Genomic DNA, 19,602 nt, shown 5'->3' on the forward strand with positions numbered 1-19,602 from the left:
CACGTCTTTTTTAAATTGAAAATGTTTTTTTTTTTAATTTTGGCACACTATTGAACGCAGGATTTTTATTTAGTACACGCTAGAGTGTCTTGAGAACTGCATGCTAAATTACAGTAGTCTGCAAAGTATCTGAATTTTCAGAAGGGTTTTTGTGATATTTTCATGCAGTGTCAATGATTGTTTTCAATTTCTTGGATGTGGGGAGGGAGAACTCTCCATTTTTCCCAGTTCTTTTTTTACAATTTGGTAAGCCATTAGAGGCTTGTGTTGTATTATAAGCAATAAAGTTTAATAGTGAGGGAGGGAAAGGGAAGGTCAACACTAACAAATTTACATGCTGTAATTTTGAATGGCAAACATAAAAAATTATTTATATTCTCTTGGGGTGAAGGAGAGCAAATCCTAGAAAAAAAATTCACAGTCCAAGGTATATCTTTTTAAGCTTTAAACATTCAAATATGTTCCTTCCTTCATTGTGTGTGTTTTTCACTGGTTGTCCTAAAATTTTCTGTTCTCAGTTTTTCAGTGCCCTGTGTTGTCTGCTATTATTTTCCTTGAGCCAAAAATCACAGATAGCTGCTCATGTACACATTTGTCATTGAAGCTGGCATGTGCAAGATGTAAGGATTCAAATGAGAAAATGCATTGGTTTGGCATGGCCTGGTTTTAGGCAGCAGGAGGGCCACAAAGACGGCTCCTGTGAGGAAGCTGCTGGAAGCTTCCCACCATGTCCAGCAGAGCCAATGGCTGATGGCTCTGAAGATGGACATGCTGCTGGCCAAAACTGGGCCAGTTAGAGAGGTTGGTAACCTCTGTCATGACACATTTAAGAAGAAAATCGAAACAAAGTTACAAGATTTTGGATTCTAGTCAGAGAAGAGGAGGTGAGAATATGTGGAAACAACATGGAGACACCAAGGTCAGGGGAGAAGGAGGGGGAGGGAGCGCTCCAGGCGCCAGAGCCGAGATTCCTCTGCAGGCCGTGGTGCAGACCATGGTGAAGCAGCTGTCCCCCTGCAGCCCATGGGGATCCACGGGGGATGCAGAGATCCACCCACAGCCCGTGGGGGAGGTGCCCGTGCCGGAGCGGGTGGATGCCTGGAGGAGGCTGTGATCCAGTGGAACACCCCATGGAGAGAGAGGGGGCCCCTGCTTCCAGGCTGGAGCAGCCTGTCCATGGAGGAGTGCACCCCGTGGAAAGAGAGAGCCACGGCACGGCAGTTTTGGGAGGGCTGTGTGCCCGTGGGAGGGACTCACGCTGCAGCAGGTGCGGTGTGGCTGCTGCTCATGAGAGTGGGCCCACGCCGGGGAAGTTCATGGAGAACTGTCTCCCCTGGGAGGGACCCCACGGCCTCACACGGGAAGACTCCTCTCCTGGAGCAGCGGAAGGAAATCTCGGTGATGAACTGACCAAGCCCCCATGTCCTGTCTCCCTGTGCTGTCGCTGGGAAGGAGGGAGGGATTGGGGAGGGAAGGTGTTCTAAGGGCTTATTTTACTTCTCGTTATCCTCCTCTGATTCTGTTAGTAATAAATTCACTTTGCAACTTAAGTTGAGCCTGTTTTGCCCTTGGAGTGTTTTCTCCCGGTCCTTATCTCACTTTTTTCCTTTTCCCTCCTCTGCCCAGCTGTGGCAGGGGAGGGTGAGCAAGTGGCTCTCGTGGGTGCCTGGCGTTGGGCCAGTGTCGAACCATGACAATCCTTTTAGTAGCAGAGGATGGTTTTGATCCATCCACCTCTGGGTTATAGGCCCAGCACACTTCCGCTAAGTTCGCATCCCCGTGCTGTGCTTTGCATTAGTAGCTGGAAGGGTGCTGGTAACAGAGCAGTGTTTTGGCTACTACTGAGCAGCACTGCCCCTCTGACATTCCTTCCCCCCACCAAAGGGGATGGGAGTGGACAAGATCCTGGGAGGGGACACAGCCAGGCCAGCTGACCCAAATCAACCAAAGGGATATTCCACACCATATGACATCAGCTCAGATATACAAGCTGAAAGAGAGCAGGAAGTGGGGGGCATTCATGAGCTTCCAATGTTTGCCTTCTGGAGCAACTGTTATGCATGCTTGTCAGAGACTGAAATATTATAGTCTATGGCTTAAGCATTTTCTTAAAGGACTTTTTAAAACTGTATTACAAAAGCAGCAGAGAAGACTACCAAACCCTGAATGGGGCGCTCACTGATGAAGATAAGATAAAGTAACAACTCAGGGCTGGGGACATTCACAAAGCACAAGCTTAACACCTCCAAGGTGGAGACCACAGCCCCAGGGCGATCATCTGCCAGGCTCCCACAGACCCCCTGCACCAGAGGGTGGAGGAAGGAGAGGCTTTGGGTATCTTGGAAAAGCCTCTGGTCAGAGGCGCAGTGACTGTCCATCCTCCGCTGTGCAGAGCAGCCCAGCTGAGGGGTCCTCACTGGGGGGAGCTTATCCACAGCAGAAGGGGTGACATGGCCCATCAAAGGGGCCCCCCTCAAAGGGGTCCCCAGACCCTGCACCAGAGCACCAGAGATGATGCAACAGACCCTCAGTGCTGCAAGGGACAGTGTCAAGCCAGCCCCTGCAAGAGAGATGTGGGCGTTCCCACCTGGCCCACAGCGTATATTACTCCACAGGATTCTGCACTCTTTGCTGGGACATGTGGCATGTGGCAGCATGGCACAGCGTGTGGCGGTGTGGCCACGGCAGCGACGGGGGACCCTCACCACCAGCAGACCGGATGGAGGGGACCAACAAGATGTCATTGGGACCCTCGGATGGGTGATATGCTTTCACCTAACCCTTGTCACCTCTGCCTGTCCCCCCACTCCCCACACACACTTCTTTCTCTATTTCTTGCTTACTTTCTTTTTTTTCTCTTCCCTTCTCTTTCCCTCTTTTACTATTAAATAAAATACATCCTTTTTTGGCATCAACATCTAACCTCGTTTGGTTTTAATCTCGTTTCTGGGAATATTTTTAACCTCCTAAATTGTTTCCGGTTTATGCACCAAGACTTAGCTTTCTTTGCTTTTCTGGATTTAAACCGGATCGTAACAGTGCTGAAGCCCTGCTTCGTGGGAAATGCCCGAACATCGTTGTTAACGGGAAGCAGAGATTGACCTTTTTTTCCCACTTTAGCTTTTGCGCATGCTAATCTCTGCTTATTCTTTTTCTTTTACTGTAATAAAACTGCTTTATCTCACCCTGCTGACTGTTCTCCATCTTTCTTTCTCCCCTGTCCCAAAGGGAAAGGGAGTGATAGAGTGACTTAGTGGGCACCTGGCATCCAGTGAGGGTCAACTCACTACAGAATATCAAATAAAGCATAGGAAAGGAAAAGAGACTTACAGCACTTGGGACACAGAAGAACTTTTTTTTTGACTGTCATTAAATATTAGCAAAAGATTCATGAGAAGTTTCAAATAAATGTTTGAATAGACCAAGTAATTTAAAGATGACCAAAGTAATTGAGAAATACAGCTTTTAGTTTAATCTGAGGAAGGTAAATATTTGTACAAATGAATGTTACTTTTCAATATATGAAAAAGAAAATTACCATATACTAGTTCAAGCTTCAGCTTCTTTTAATATTTAAACCATCCTAAATATAGAGTTTTCTTTACAGTAAGCAAAATTAGTTCCCTTTTTTCCCCCCATTTTTAGGTGAGATGGATGAACAGGGGAGCCATTGTTTTCCAGACTTCACTAGCTAGCTAAAAAATGCTCTGTCCCAGCCTCAGTTCTGATGCCTCATGGAGCAAATCCAACTGAAGCGTAACTCCAGTCATGGTGGAGCAAACCTATAGCTACTTACTGCTGCTGGTGTCATCTTGTCACTGTAGGAGGAACCACCAAGGCACACCTCTGCCCCTGAAAAACTGCTCTCTAGCATATCTTTGATTTCTTCATCTTGCTATCCCTGCAAGTTCCCTCTGTCATGAACACCATGACCAAGGGGTGTGGGGTGGCTCTGTGCTAGGGATGCTTTTAAGGGCAGCTTATTCTCGATGCTATCTTGTCTCTGGACTTTTTGCTCTTGGAATCCAGCTCTCAAATGCCTGGGAACTTTCCCTGTCCTCAGATCATCATTGCTGGCATGGAAGGAGGCCCTGGGACCAGCTTTCTGAAGTCAAACACTACCAAAAACCCAATAGGAAACCCCATGAGAGAGACCTGGTACCCAAAAAGAGTGGTGTGGTACCCTGCTGTATCAATCAGTCCCCCATGTACATCCTAAATCTTTTGTTCAATGGCAAGAAATGAAAGGTAAATAAGCAAATAGTCATCTATATACACTTGTGAGTGTAGCAGCGGAAGTTGCCTCACAGGGGACCATAAATCCAACTGCCACCGACATTTTAAAGAGCAAAACTAGCAAGGTCCATTTGAAATAGCACTGTATGCCAATACCAGTGACCCTATGTATGTCAGGAATGGAATTTGAACACCATAAATCAGTCCTCTAGATTGCCAGAAGGAGAGGAGGTTTGGTCAGATGATGTCAAGAGATACCAGGCTGCAATAACTCATACAGGCACCTCACATTCACAGGCGGGACATTGCCAGAGATAACTATCAGCATAACAGAGTCATCATCTAGGATTTTTTTTTTTTTTTTTTTTTTTTTTTTTTTTTTTTTTTTTTGTGAAGAGGAAATCTTCACAAAATGGGGGTTGTGGTTTGGTTTTGGTGTTTGTTTGTTTGTCTGTTTGTTTGTTTGGAGGGGGATGCTTTTGGTTTTTTTGTCCCCAAGAAGCAGTAAAAGAGAGATGCTGCCTCTGGTGCTGTGGCCTGCTGTAGAGGCCAACGTTGGTGTTCCATGCTTCAGACAATGCTTTTGAATAGTAAGTTTGGTTGGTATGAAAAGGGGAGTCTTCTCTCCTTTCACCACCACGTCCCTTTACCCCAGGCAAACAGCAAACAACAAGCAAACAACAAGACTTTCTTTACCCTGCCCTTGCAGCACATTTCAGCACTGGCTTTAGGCCCCAAAGGCATCAGCTCCCATTTGTGTCATTTATCAAGCAGCTGAATACATTGAAAGGTGCAGATTCCAATGTTAGGACACAGTGCAGGAGATTGCCAAGTCTAAATGCTGGCCTGAGACATATCCAAAGGAGTTCCAGTTGAAGGCAAGGAGCAAAATGCAATAAATTGACTTTTCTACCACAGAGTAAAACCTACTGAAACCTTCATGTGATCAAGGTTCTGGTGCAGTAAAATGCCACATTTTCAAAAACAGGACTTCAAAAGTACTCAGTACAATCCAGACCTAAATTAAAGTGATGACCTTTCAGTGACTTAGATTTGGCTGTTATGAAATAAGTTTTTTTGGAGACAAGCACATCCCTTATAGAAAGGGACATGTTATTGAATTCTCATTGTACAGGAAATTCTATTGATCCTTTCAAGCACTCCCAGAGAGGTGTCATGAACTGGAGCAGGCCCTTGAGACTGTACGTACTCTGAACAGTCTTCAGAAGCTGTTCATTCAGGGATAGGATAAAGGCACGTTATTGCTTTTCTCCTGGTTTCTTTTTTTTTTCCTGGGTAAATGAATATTTCTTTACTTCAAAGCTGTCAGTCTAATGACCCTCACCAGAATTAATTCATCATTTATGGAAAATACGATTTTGTTTAATTGCACCATGAGGAAAATGGGACAATAGAGGAAAAGAGAATGGTAAAAGGATGCCTTCAGAGATATAAATATAGCACGTAGCATTTCTAAAAGAAAAAAAGGGAGTGTGGGAAGCACATGCAAATTTTCCTGACAGTAGGATTAAAACACCTGATTACAGTTGTGGTTTCTCGAGTGAGGTTTCAAATTTTTCTTTAAACAAATGTTATTTTTTAAAAAACATCTTACAGGAAATGTCTCAGAAAAATGATATTTCAATGTTTTTTCCCTGATAGGGGGAAAATACAACTTCAGGAAAATGGTTGGAGCTGTAGCTTTCCTGCTGTGGGAGAAAGAAGGCTGTCTGAAACATGTTCAGGTCAGATGTTGAATTTACTTATTACTCAGATTTTCACTTATAGATGAGTATTAATTCAAGTCTTAAAATCCTGACTTTTTGCCACAGACTTTTTTTTTTTTAATTAAAGGTGATTTATTAGGACCTTTGGTCTTTCAAGCAGAATGTGGACCTTTGGTCTTTCAAGCAGATCTACAAATTTCATAAATGTAAAGCATACATGGAACAGGAAAATGAAAGTAGCATTTTTCTTTTCTCCAGCATTACTACAAATGAAATGATTGTTTATCAATAAATACATAATGCACTTTATGACTGCATTATAAACAGTGGGAGATGAATGAATTTCAATTACGCAGGCCAACGATATTGTGCCACTCATTATATAAATCAAACCTAGGCAGGGGCCTATAAGCTTTTGCTGCTTCACTGATTTTTATTGCCATACAAAATGATAACTGGAAACCATATAGAACAAGGCAAATTAAGAATCTATTGGGGGGAAAATGCAATTGGAAATGAACATCTTCCTGGAAGCTACATTCACGAGTCAAATGCCTTGTGAGATTTTATCTTCCATACAAAATGTGATGATATTCCTGGGCATATATGGTTAAATTAATTTTCCATTATCAGCATAAAAATGTAGCTGGCCAAAATAGATTAGAACTGCATAATACGTTGGATCACATTTTATTTAGGTGGAGAAGAGGAAAATATTTAATTTCAGCCTGGAATGATATTGAGCAGAATAAATGATGGAGTTCAAACAAAGAGATCATGCTTCCTGGGCGTTTTTTCTTTTGTTGCATGAATGAAATGATCTGTAAATTCATGACAAGATGATGATTTTCTCAGTTGTGAAACAGTGACAAGAAAAAAAATTATTTCCCTGTGGTCAAACAGAAACCTCTGAACCTGCTGGACTCCAGTCTCACCCTTTGAAGGATTATTCAGTTAGTTCAGGAATTATTATGTGGGAATTCAGAGTTTCAGCCAGTCGGCTTGTGCATTTTGAAGCTAAGGTGGGATAAGGTGACCTGTGTCCTGCAGGATTTTTCTGTAAATGAACTCATCTTCTAAAGAGTTCACCTGTAACCAGTGTGAGCAAGTGGCATCAGGGACATTGGTAGAGGGGTGCCAGATTTGTCCCTCTGCTAAACATATCCAGCAACCCCTGGGGGCCTGAGGATGCCCCTGCACACAACCCCACATAGTCCTGAAATGGAAGATCATGTTGTTGCAAGTTAGAAAAAACAGTAGGAGGAGGGTGGTATTTTGAGGGGGCTTGTGGTTTTTTTTTTCCTTATTATACTGTTTTACTCCTCCTTGCCATCTAAGTGTTTCTTGAGGTTGGTCAGGGCTTTTTAAAATGTTTTGGTTTTTTTTTCCCAGCCACAATGCTGTGGAGAATTATTCAGCCTTCAGGTATTTTTTCATAAAAACTTTTGAAGAAGATATCTAGCATGTCTTAGATTCATGTTTCAATGACAAAAGCACCTTCAAACACAACAGGCAAATATCTGCAAGAGAAGATTTATTTTGATGGCTACTTCTTGTTTCAGCCATATAGATATTATTTAATCCAATATTCAAACATTATTGAACTGGTGATTGTTTAACTTTAAATTGAGATTTAATTGCTTTTTTTAAAATGTATTTTCTTATTTTTCATGTTAGGTATTTCACTTCACCTCTTCAGTAGACCAGATTTAATTTGTACCTGTTTTCACTCAATCATTGAGTAGAAAATAACTTTGTCTGCTTTGCTAAACATTTTGGCCAATTTGCCCTTCTGTGGGCAGAACTGAGTTCTCTCTCTACCCTGTGTGGTGGAAACATCCCAACATCAGTCTGCACTGAGTAAGTCCCTCAGAGGCTGATGGCACAGCTCCCGTGTGCCTAGCTTCCCGCAGTCCTGAATGGGTATCTCAGCTGAGGGAGCCTGGGAGCTAATTTCTACTCACACCACCTCATGAGGATGGAAAATAGCCTCTTGAAACTGCACTTAGTAAGACAGGTCTAGCCTGAAAGGGCATTGAACAAATCCTCTGTTACTGTTTATTGTGCAGGAGTTCATGTAGTGAGTGCTACAGGGGAGTGGAGCCTCCGGAAGAAATACACACCCCACTATAAACATAATGAAAAAGAGAGGCATTTTATCAAGATGTTGCAATGTCATCTCTGTGCAAGACCATCAGAGCAGTGGTAAGAAGGCTTCTGAGCCATGAAAGGGCTGTTGATATGCAGGGAGATGGATATTAAATGGCTTAACAAAAGAAAAATTATTCCTTCAGATTGTAGGATTTTGCTGAAGCCATAGAGGGAATAGATAGTGCTTTGTTAGACTAGACTGTGTTTATTAAACAACAGAGCAATTTGGCTTAATAAAATATATAAGCTAAGAACAATGAAACAGTGGTTTGTCCACTGTAATTTCATTTTTACATGTTTTGTGTATCATAATTAGAACTGTTCATAACTTCTAATACCCCATACCAGAAGTCTCATGTGCTCAGCCAGGGGCCTGGGTCTTATGGGATTTTTACTGTTTTATCACCTGGTTTTGTGAAAGATATTCCTTTTCCTTGCAAGTCTCACTTATAGCTATGGACCACTGTATTTCTAAGAAACAGTAGTGCCTTCCTAATTCAGATACATCCTGTGTGGGCAACCAGATGCAACGAGACACATTGAAACAAAGAGTAAGCAGTGGTAATTCACCTAATTTTACCAGTAGCAGCAATGTCTGAGGGTAAGTTTAGTAAGTTAAATCTGGTTGAAATCATTGTCAAAATAAATTTTTCAGTTTGAGTTCTTTGTGATACAAAGCAGGTGCTTAAACGGGCAACACTGATTTTAGCAGAATGCTAAATATCAGTTTAAAATGCATGATTCCAATATTTTAGAGACAAGAAATAAGATGAAAATTCTTCAGGGTAGTAAGGATGTAGTATATAAAAGTAGAGTTAATTTTAAAAATTAATTCATGGACAAAATCCCCACTGTTCTCCTTCCACCCCCTGGCTTATGCCAGAGTGGAAAGCAGAAGTGGCAGCTATTGTGGTAAAGCATTCCTTGGTCTGTCTATGTTGGAGTAAATGAAAAACCATTAAATGGATAATAGAAAAACAGTGCAATGAGATGCTCTGAGAATCCATCAATAAAAGGATGGCAAGCAATTGCTAAAGACAGCCCTTTCTAAATGTAGCTTTATTGCCAGAGGTTGGGAAATTGAGAGAGAATGTGCGAACAATTGAATTTATGGTAATGGCATATAAGCATATTTTGTCACCAAAGCAAAGCTCAGAGCAAATGTAAAAGAAAAAAAGACACCAATGTCTCATGGAAACCCTGTGTTTCACCCATTATCTCTTGGTACTGGAAACTGTAATATTCTGATATTAAAATCTATTTCATTGCGAAATGCATTAGGAGGCAATGAGGGTGATATTCTGCTCTGTGCCTGCTTTAAGGTGAATTGTTGGACTAAAAGTGATTCAAGGCACAAGCAATGAGCAGCTTGTTCCTGTGCACTCCAAGTAGCTTTGTTCCTTTAGCTTCAGTGATACCTGGACAGTCTGATGCTCTTACCTTGGCAGTTTACAGGTAAATTACCTTGAGATAATTTGAGTCAATTTGAATTTTAAGTCTGCTTGAAAATGCACTGTCACTATTGAACCAGCAGAGGTGACTGCTAAATGACAGGGAGGAAGAAAACAATACACTGATGGGCTCAGAGATGGGGCCTCTCAATAACCAGATAAACTGGAAAGGGGAAAACCATCTTCTGCTGCAGGTTGCAGATACTTTCTCTGGACAAAGCCCCAGACAAAGACTGAATGAGCTAACCCTGTGGCTGGAAAACCACAGGCACCAGCAAACTTTAGCTTTGAGACAGACTGCACTCAGCAGTCAGACTAGCCTTGAGGGAGGGATAGGGAAGGCTTTCCCGTAAGGGTTATTTTGATTTTTATGTGCAAAGAAATTGCTGGCATGTTTTCAGAGGTTATTTATTTGTGGGTTTAGGGCTTTTTTACTCCATGTCCCCACCTCGTGGTGCCAGGAGGCTGTTTTCAGGAGCTATGTCTCCCCTGACGACCACGGGGGTTCCAGGTGTCTCTGCTTCTGCCCTGTCCACACTGCTGCTCCCATATAACGAACTCAGCACAGTACTGCTGGCTGGACCAGGGAAATGCCCCAGCAACAAAGGAAGTCTGGGATTTTTTTTTTTTTTTTAATGTGTAGAGAACAAACACAATGTGTTTGGATGCACTCTGGATAGAGTAGTGGGTATGGATGGGGTTACCTGACTGCGTGGCTAATCCTTGATGAGTTAAGAGTCTAAAGATAATTCTCTGCAAAGCACTGAGAAGATGCAGGATTTGCTAGATTTATCTTCTGTAGATTTTGGGATGACAATAGTGCTTGGAAACAGAACAAATAGGAATAAAATATCCTGGGTCAGTACATGTCGTTCAGGAGCACCTGCTCTCCCTGAATGGGCACAGACACTGCTGAGCCAAAGTTCAGCTAAACCGTTTTTTTGTCTAAGTCTGCTGCAAAGACTGAACCTGCAGACAAGTTTCCCATACTAAAAAGTCCTAGACTGGATGAACAGAGCAAATCCATCTTTGTAAAATAATAATTAAAAGTCAAATTTCTGGGGGTTACTCCCCAGATCTCAATACCAAACACTAAGAATGGAAGATGGGGAGTTTTGAAAATGGTAGAAGGTTGCTGTGAAGTAACCAGCAGTGAGAAACTTGAGGTTTCAAAGCAGTCCAGGCCTAAGGAGAGCCTGAAGAACATAATTGGAGAAATGAGAGTAAGTAGCAGCAGCCTGTCTCAGCCTAGCCCCATGGAGAGCTGAGCTCAGAGGACACCACTAAGTGGGAACAAAAATCCAGGAGTGTCCAGCTGATGGCTCTGCTGTGAGAAGTTACCACCAGGCGAAATAGCTGTAAACCAAGCCTCTGTTTTAAAGGTAAAGCCTTGAATGGTAGTAGCTTGGGCTGTGGCACTGCCTTGTGTCTCTTTCCTTGAAAACATTCACCAAACATGTAATTAGCACATATTGCAGTGTTGCTGCTATTAATGACTCTACCTTTCTTGAAGTAAAATATTTCTGATTTATGAGTACGTTAGGTTTTTGATGTTGTTTTTGTTTTACACTGTTTTGCCCGAAGCGTAACAATTCCTGTATCTCTGAAAAGCCCACAAATAACAGAGGCACAACAATGTGAGTTCTCTTGAAAGATTTAAGCCTGTCATTCCAAGAAGTGTAGTTGTCTCAGCAGCAAATCAGGATATAAGTATGTCTGAGACATTTGCCTTTAATTGTGGAGGAATGGCATCGCCAGCTGCAAAAGTGTTTAACCTTCAGAATTGCTTGTCTTACTCATTAGCATCTCATTGAGGCACTGATTACAAATATGAGGGCTGGGAGAGATACCTTTAGGATGGCTGCCTTGGCTGGGGAGCAGGCAGAGCCGTGGCATTCAGCTGAGTCTGGCCGCCGGGGACCTGCAAAGAGTCTATTTCTCTGAGTAGCTCAAGGGCTGAGCGTGGTAACATAATGTTACAGGCAGCAGATACCCGTACCTTCAGTGGAAGCGGGAGAAGTCATAAGCCTGATAAAGCTGGGGAGCACCTGTGGGGATGTTGAGGTCTGGGGTGGTGTCTGGTCACGTCCCTTTATAGGGCACAGTGACTGTGTCACATTGTTTCCCCCATCTTCACCTGGGGCATACAGGAGTTGGATGCATCTGGTGCCTCAGATACGTACGTGACAGCCCATGGGGAGTGGGGAGGAGGTACCTTGGCTTCAGCCAGAGAAACTCAAGATCTGTACCCTTTTCCTGTACCACCAGAGCTCTTGTGATAAAAGGTATATACCTGGAAATTATTTTTTATTTTTAATTTCATTTTCCCAGATTATTTTCTATTCTAAGAAAAAAAATTGGGTAGCCTGTCTACAATTTTTTTTTTTTAAATCACCAACAGAAATTAAAATGGATAAAAGTATTATGACTGTGCAGTGTCTCTAATTATACATGCTTCAAACCTTGCTTGTCAGAGAGTTGTGCTGGACTTTGCAAGTGCTGCTATGCAGCCATGGCTGCTGCTTTCTCCCCAGGAGCTGCCTTCCCCCAGTCACCACCAGCACGGTGGTGATTTGGTGAGCTCTGCCAAGTTGCCTGCGTGAAATCACAGGCTGGTCATAACGAGTGCTCAGCAGGCTGTCCTTGCCCCTTCTGCCCCCTCCAGTTCCCCAGCCAGTGTCGGTGTCCCTCCCCCGCCATGTAGCCCTGGGAGCCCTGAGGGAGACACGGGGTTTCCCTGCCCCTGCTCAGCCTCGTTCCCCATTGGTTGGTTTGTGTTTCCTGCGCGGGCAAAGGACCCTCGGGTCCCGACTGTAGCAGTTCCTCAGCAGAGCCCGGCCATGCGGCTGGGGAAATAAACATCTCTGAAACATCTAGCAAGAATCCGTCCATATATATGTCTTTTCCACGGGACTCCTGGTTTGGTATAGGTGTTACAGTATCCCCACTGTAACAAGCCAGGATTCCTAATTTAGTCAGCTGTCTTTTAGCTCAGGTCTGATTCAGTATTGTATTTGTCATCCCCAGACTCAATGGCTGAAAAGCAGCAAACACAACACTGCACATGGTGGGGTCCAACACTGTAGAAATGCCTGTCTAAAGGCTGGAGCTGGGCCTTCCTTTTATTTAAATTGAGTAAGTTATTTACAGGGAATATTTTCTTACAGAGAACTCTGTGTTTCCTTGTCAATCACTGACTTCTGCCAAGTGCTCAGATTTCATTCCAGGTCTGTTCACCATCAGCTCTGTCTTCAATTTATTCCATGTAAGTTGAGATGCTGTAGTTGGACTTCTCCAAGTCTACACAGCCTTGTCTTAAGGTACGCCAAGTGTCTTATCCAGGCTTTGATTACTTCTCTGACGGACTACAGACATCCTGTTTGTTTGTTTATTAGGCAGCTTCTTATCTCAGTTGTAGACTTAGGAAACTCCATCATTTCAGTTGCACAGCTCCAGCAATTACACTTCCTGCTTTTCTGGTCTGGCTGGTGCTGCCTTACTGTGTATAAAGAGCAGAAGAAGGAGGCGTAAGAAAGAAAACATTACCACAGGGAGCAGTCAGCAGTATAAGGTAAGAACCCCGGTCATACACGTCCTGCGCTGAATCCTATCATGCTGGGGTGTTGAGCAGAACAAAAAGGTGCTAACACAAGGCCAGCAACCAAAATGATCATTAACATAGATTACTATTAAAAAAAAAAAAAAAAAAAAAAAAAAAAGTAGGTAAGTTAAAATAAAGGACTTTTTTTTCAGTATTTTTTTCCTAGCAGGACAGGTTGAAGAGTAGCAGAATGCCCCATTCCTGGGAAGTAGTTGGTCTGGTTGGGTGGGGCTTTGTACAACGTGGCCTAGTAAAAAATGTCCCTGCCCATGGCAAGGGGTTGGACTAGACTATCTTTGAAGGTCTCTTTCAACCCAAACCATTCTGTGATTCTATAAAAACTGCTTATTGCCTTTTTCCATTGTCAACCCATACCAATTTGTACATATTCACTAGAAGATGAGCTTGGCCTGGGGTTGCAGATATGCATCTGAATCTTCATCAAATGGCAACTTTCACCTAACAGGCTGCTAAAGTGCAAATATTCTGATTTTTCACCTGCAATAATACCAGAAGTTAGAAAAATATTGAGGATTTATAAATGCCATTTATCCCCTGGAGAAGGGGGCCTGAGTTGAATGCATTTGAAGGCGCTGCAAATTAGAAATGTTTTAATCATGTATTCCCACTGGTGAGCACATTTAACAGCAGCAAATATTTATCCAGATGGATGAATGCAAGAATCAGGTTTGGCCTCAAGCTGTCACTGCTCCTAGCCAGTCACATATGTCAGTGGTGGGTCGTGCTGACATGTCATCTTCCCTGCTGAAAGCATCCAGGTGTCTTCAGCTGCTTGCCAGCCCTTCCCTCCCCTCACTGGGTTGCTCCCAGTCACTCTTCAGGCTGTGCCAAGTACCTCAGCCACTGGAGAAGATCCATCTGCCAGCCTTTCACAGGGGAACAATTGGGGTCCTTTTTCTGGAGGTCAGCAGTACTGCCAGCATCTCGTATGATTTCAACAGGCTACAGGAGCCTGACAAAAAGGTTAAATCAGACACTTGCCTGGCACAGTTTTAATTGCCCAACAGGACAGTGCAGGGTATTGCCTGCCAGTGCTGCTGCTCATTTAGCTGCCCTTAAATGTTGTTCAGGCAGTAAGGAATTTTAATAAATTATTGCTGAGCAAGGAGCATGGATATAGTGCTGTGTCATAGAACAGAATATTTTTAAACTAATTCCAGTCTTTCTGGGTCACTGTTCAGCTTCTTTCCTTTGAACTCTTGAAGGGGAATCCAATCTACACCCAATGTTAAGGTCAGTTTTCTGAGCCCTTTTGACAGAGGCATGAGTGCCTTAATTTTTCACATAGAGAGCCTGATCACATAACTCAAATGAGGAAGCCACCTCTTAGGCATGGCACGAGTCAGCAGGGGAAACTGGCCTTTACGTGCAGAGTCTGAGACCCAACAGGTGTGACTTCCATATGTAGCTTCCATTCTCTTGGCAAGTTTCTGTAGTAAGATTAACTGTAGCTGACATAATTTTAAGGCTAAATCCTGAAAAAGTCTGGAATAAGGCAGGTGAAGTTCTACTGTTAAAAATGCAACAGGCTATTATGGAAGGGCATTTTGAGAAGGATGATCATAATGAATGATGATCATAATGGCAGCAAAAGTGCATCAGGACTATGTTGCCAGAGCAATTTCAGGGCAAGTTTTGTTCCTGCTTTCCAGTAGAAAAAAAATCCTGTGTTCTGGCAAGCTTATTCAGGCCCAGAAAACTGGGCACTTAAAATTCCTTGAGAGCTATGTAGTTATGGATTAAACTATACAGGCACAAAATGTTTCCTTTGACTGATTCTCTGTGCAAAGGGTGGGGATCGTGGATGCCGGTTGAGTTTTCTCACTGGAGAGTCGCGGGAGGCTGCGAAAGGCGATGCCAGAGGTGCCCTACCCAGCCCTTCTCCCCACAGCAGATCCGGAGCACCAGCCTTGGCGTGCAAGTAGCAGCTTTATAAAGCCCCCCCAACGTCAGCTGCATAATTCAGAGGTCTCTCCATTTAATGTACTCAGGAAAGACGGGCAGCGCACGGAGTCCCAAATTCCTGGACACCTGTTACAGTGGGGAAACTGCAACACGTGTATCAGACAACGAGGCCCGTGGAAAATAAATATCTATGGACCGATTCTTGCTAGATGTTTCAGAGATGTTTATTTCTCCAGCCGCAGGGCCGGGGCTCTGCCGAGGAACTGCTCAATCACAGGACCCGAGGGTCCTTGCCCGCGCAGGGGAACACAAACCAACCAATGGGGAACGAGGCTGACCAGGGGCAGGGAAACCCCGTGCCTCCCCCCCCAGGGCCCCTCTCCCAGGACATGGCAGGGGGAGGGACCCCGACAGACACCAAGGAGCCTGGAAAAGCCCTGGCATTGCTGGCCAGAGCAGGTGGCTGTTTGCACATAGCAGGGGCCAAAGGTGCTCCATGAAGCTAGTTCCCAGTGGCCTGGCAGGCAGGGCCGTGGCCCTGCTTCTTAGCCTCTCTCTGGGTTTACTGCTTTGGGCTTGAAATTAATACGATTTGTCATAAAAAATATGCACACTGACCATCCATGTTAATAATTAACTTAATGAGGATCTAACTGCCTCTAGCCCATCCCAGAGAAGTTAATTGAGGGGATTGTGTTTATAATCTGCCTTGAGAGTCCTAATCTTCTCTTCTGACTCTACCAAATCACAGATTGATTGATTGATTTTGGTCTCTTGGAGCAAAATAACAACCTCCTGAGACAGACTTTGGCAGTTTCCCAAAGAGAAAGTACACAGCATGGGGAACCAGGAAAAAAACTACAGGCTTCTCTGTGTTGTTTAAATGTGGGTTGCTAAATCCTGCTTCCTAGAAAATACGAAGCAGTAAATGTCAAGCTTTTAGGTGCACTTCAGGTCCTATGGAAAAGCTGTTGCTGTTGGCAAGGAACTTGTGTTGTTTTGTACAGACAATGGATGGTGGATTTTTTTCTGAGAATTGGTGTGGGGGGTTAAATAAAACAAAACAGAAGGTCATGCCTGCCTGCTGGGGGTGGTGGGTGAGGTCTTGCAGAGGTAACTCCCGGGTCTGGGAACCTCCTGTCCAGAAACTGCCTGGCTGCTGGAGCTATTCTGCACAGAGCAGGTCAGGGGCTGGCAAAACATGATTCTGGTGAGGGAAGAAAAGGTCAGCCATAGAGAAATACTCCTGAAAACTGCAACTGAAAATGGAAAGGAAAAGAAGAAATTGCAGGAAAACATGCCGGGGAGCCTGTCAAGAGATCTAATTCTTCATGTTGTGCCAAAGTCAGACTAACTGCACCTAAACTATTTTTGGTCAATATTTTTTAGAGGTAATAATTCTAATAATAAGATAGCTAATATACTTGCTCTGATCAATATTTTGTCTTTTTTGGAGCAGCTGATACAACTTCCCTGAAAAAAAATCTTAGTTCTTTCCTGTGGGCAACCAGTGTACCAGTCCCATAAAGCAGAGCATGTACTTTTTCTGTTCAGGAAAAGTAAGCAATCCTCCCTAGGATCCCACAGGATACACTTGTTGCACCCACAGTTTTCAGATCTGGGCAGCACCCACACTGGTATAATAAAACTTACCTTCTGGGTGAATGGACCACATTAGTAAATTGCTTCTTTCCCTTTTTGTTTCATATATGTGTTGTTAAAAGCTTCTATTGTACAAGCCACTGAACCATATATGAATTTTCTTTGAACTTACATTTCTCTCATTATTCACTTCATTCTCTTCAGCTTCTTGGGAATGAGAGCCAGTGCAAAGCAGGAAGCCTGTCAGGGAAGTCCAATATCTGAGGGTGTTATGAGATTACAGCCCCAATCTAATAAGGATAGATTAGTTTTATTTCAAATTTAGCCACGAGCATTTCTGGTTGAGCCAGATATTAAATCAGACTTCTAAAATTGTACCTGTACTCAGAGCAGCTGGTCAGCTGTACTGATCTCCAGGCTCAGTACTTGCTCTTGCATCTTGAAAGACCACAGCCAAGACGTGGCAGAAGCACTGCAAGCTAAATGTGTCTCTGGTGTATTCAGGTAAATCACTGAAATGAGCCTGAAGTGATTTTGATCCACCCTTCTGCAAACAGATCCATGGCTTCTAAACTTGTGTTTTTCAAGCACTTCTGTGGTGGGCTTTTTTTATTCCTCCTTCAAAAGCTCTTTGCTGCACATTATCATCTGTTAGAGAAATGTGAGTCAGTGCAATTTTATAGGGAGAAAGGGTGACCAGCAATGGCCACAGCTGCCATAGTTTGCATGATGTTTGATGCTGCAGCTGCTGGGCAGCTGAGCAGGGGACAAGGGAGGAAAGGGTTCTCTGGAGAGTCTGATTCACACAAGTCAACTTTGTTCAGCTCTGTAATGAGAGATTTTTTTTTTCTTATTTGCAATTAAAACGTCAAATACACTATTTGATTTGTGCTCAGTCACAGTGCAATTCTCCAGCTTATTGGCTTTCATAAGTCTTCCAAGATGTTTTTTTTTTTCTTTAATCCAATTACAGTAACAGACTGAAATTCATTTACTGAAATCATTGATTTTCCAGGGGGCAGAAGGTGACTTCAACCTTTTGGGAAAGAAGACTTGGGTAACATGAGTGGCTTCCCTTGTCTACAGAGTGGTGCTTTTTTGGGACACAGTCTGGAAGTACCCAGGAGCCACCCATCAACTCGGGCAGTTAAACCCACCAAGCCACTACATATTCATTTTGAAAATGGAGGCAATCATGCAAAATAGAAGTTAACTGCTCTGCTAGAGGTCTCAAATGATTTCATTGCCATTAACAGCATTGCTAAGCTTAATCAGCTGTGGAGAAGTTAAAGCATAACCTCATTTCAGGCAGAGGAAGAGCGGTGTTCAGTCAAGTGGTGCTTGTGTGTCAGTGGGTCACAAGCAGGCTCCTGGGAATGGTTAGGGTACACCTGAGTGACTGGGATGGAAATAGTATTAAAGACAAGGGGTCAGACTGGGAGGAGGGCTAGAGGAGATGACTACTAACCTACTCTTTGTTCACAATCAAAACTCCAGGTGGCACTCACGGATGATTTTCATTACTTGGTTGTCCTTTCTCCATTTTATGCAAAAGATGTGTGAACAGTGACTCTTTTAAATCCCCATTAGCTGAGATATGAAGCTTCACTGAAAGAAGAAGCAGCAGTGCGGGCCCTGGCTAGTATTGTTTTGGGAGGTGACAGATTCAGCTAGAAACTGAAGATGTATTTTACATGGAGAGTGACCCTTACAAATCAACCTATAAGTGGAAGTCTTTCTTAATTTTAGTGGTGGTTGAAACTTCAGGAAGTCATATTGAATGTTGAAAGAGGGGTTTTCTGTTGAAAACCACCTTCATTCTCCATCCCTTTCTTCAGCTACTTGGTCAGGAGTGCTCTGGAAGGACTCTGTGTTCAGTGTACTTTGCCATGCTAAAAACTCTTGCGGGCTCCTTCGGGCAGGTTCATGTTATGCCTTTGAGCACAGAATGAACCAAAAGGATTCACATCTGCTGTAGCTACATGTTATTCTGCTTACGGTGTGGAAAATAACATTATGCAGAAATATCCAAGAAGTTTTCTACTCTCCATTTTACCTTCTAGCTGCTGCTGTGCTGTGTTCATCCCACCTGACTGCAGGCTGTTAACTCTATTGAGATACCCAGATTTAGGAATGCATTCATCCCATGCTGTGCTCACATAAGGAGCACTCAGCTCTGTGCTGCCTTCTGGAGATGACCCCCCTCTTTCCAGGACCTGGGTGAGACATCCTGCTCTGCAAGGCTCCAGGTTAAAGCACCTCAATGGTCCAAACACAGCTCCACTGAGATACACTTTCTTCTCTGCAAAGTCAGGCTCAACATGAGCAACAACTTCTGTTTTCCTTTTCTCATTTTTACTTCACCACCTTTTCAAAAGAGACAGGGAATTACAGTTTAGTGGACAATTTAATAGATGATGGATGTGATGGAAGTAGTATCTCATTTTCCTGTGGTTGCTTCTGACATGCTGATAGCGTGAAAGGTATTTATAGGCCTCAAAGGTACTGTATGCAAACAAATTCATTAACATATGATGCTTTCAAAATATTTTGTCAAAAAGAAAAATCCAAGTTATGGTTCTCAGTGTCACTGTAAACTTGGCCTTCTGTTGTTGTAAATTATTTTATTCTTTGTTTTTTTAATAAAGACAACTGTGCTGCCCTCAAATTGTCACTGCTACTGTATCTGAAGTTAACTTTCACACCTTTATTCTTTTCTATTTGATGTGTTTCTTCAGTGGTGAATTCTAACCAGTTTGCCATGTTGTGCCCTGGCCAGGTGGCTGTGTGCCTTCAAGAAGGTATTTGCATACAGTAGTATGGATGAATTTAAATTAGTTGGGGAACACAAGCCATTGGAGATAGTCTGCATGGAAAAATGAGCTGTACAACACATTTAGGTTTATAT

At 43.3% G+C, this 19,602-nt stretch overlaps 1 protein-coding gene across 3 annotated transcripts in view; it reads left to right on the top strand.

The window, feature by feature from the left end:
• NECTIN3 (nectin cell adhesion molecule 3) overlaps window positions 1-13,284 on the top strand; it is a 157,705-nt gene extending 144,421 nt beyond the window's left edge. Inside the window, exon 8 of one of the 3 annotated variants that reach the window (XM_069022696.1) lies at window positions 13,008-13,284. In XM_069022696.1, the coding sequence (XP_068878797.1) occupies window positions 13,008-13,169 (162 nt within the window). In that variant the 3' untranslated portion in view covers window positions 13,170-13,284. Of the gene's footprint in view, window positions 1-2,615; window positions 2,916-5,898; window positions 5,953-13,007 lie in introns of those variants that run through there. The other 2 variants (XM_069022714.1, XM_069022685.1) reach the window with 2 other exon arrangements.
• The last annotated feature ends 6,318 nt before the right edge of the window (window positions 13,285-19,602 follow it).

The sequence above is a fragment of the Aphelocoma coerulescens genome, chromosome 1, assembly GCF_041296385.1.
Source record: "Aphelocoma coerulescens isolate FSJ_1873_10779 chromosome 1, UR_Acoe_1.0, whole genome shotgun sequence".
Lineage (NCBI taxonomy): Eukaryota > Metazoa > Chordata > Aves > Passeriformes > Corvidae > Aphelocoma > Aphelocoma coerulescens.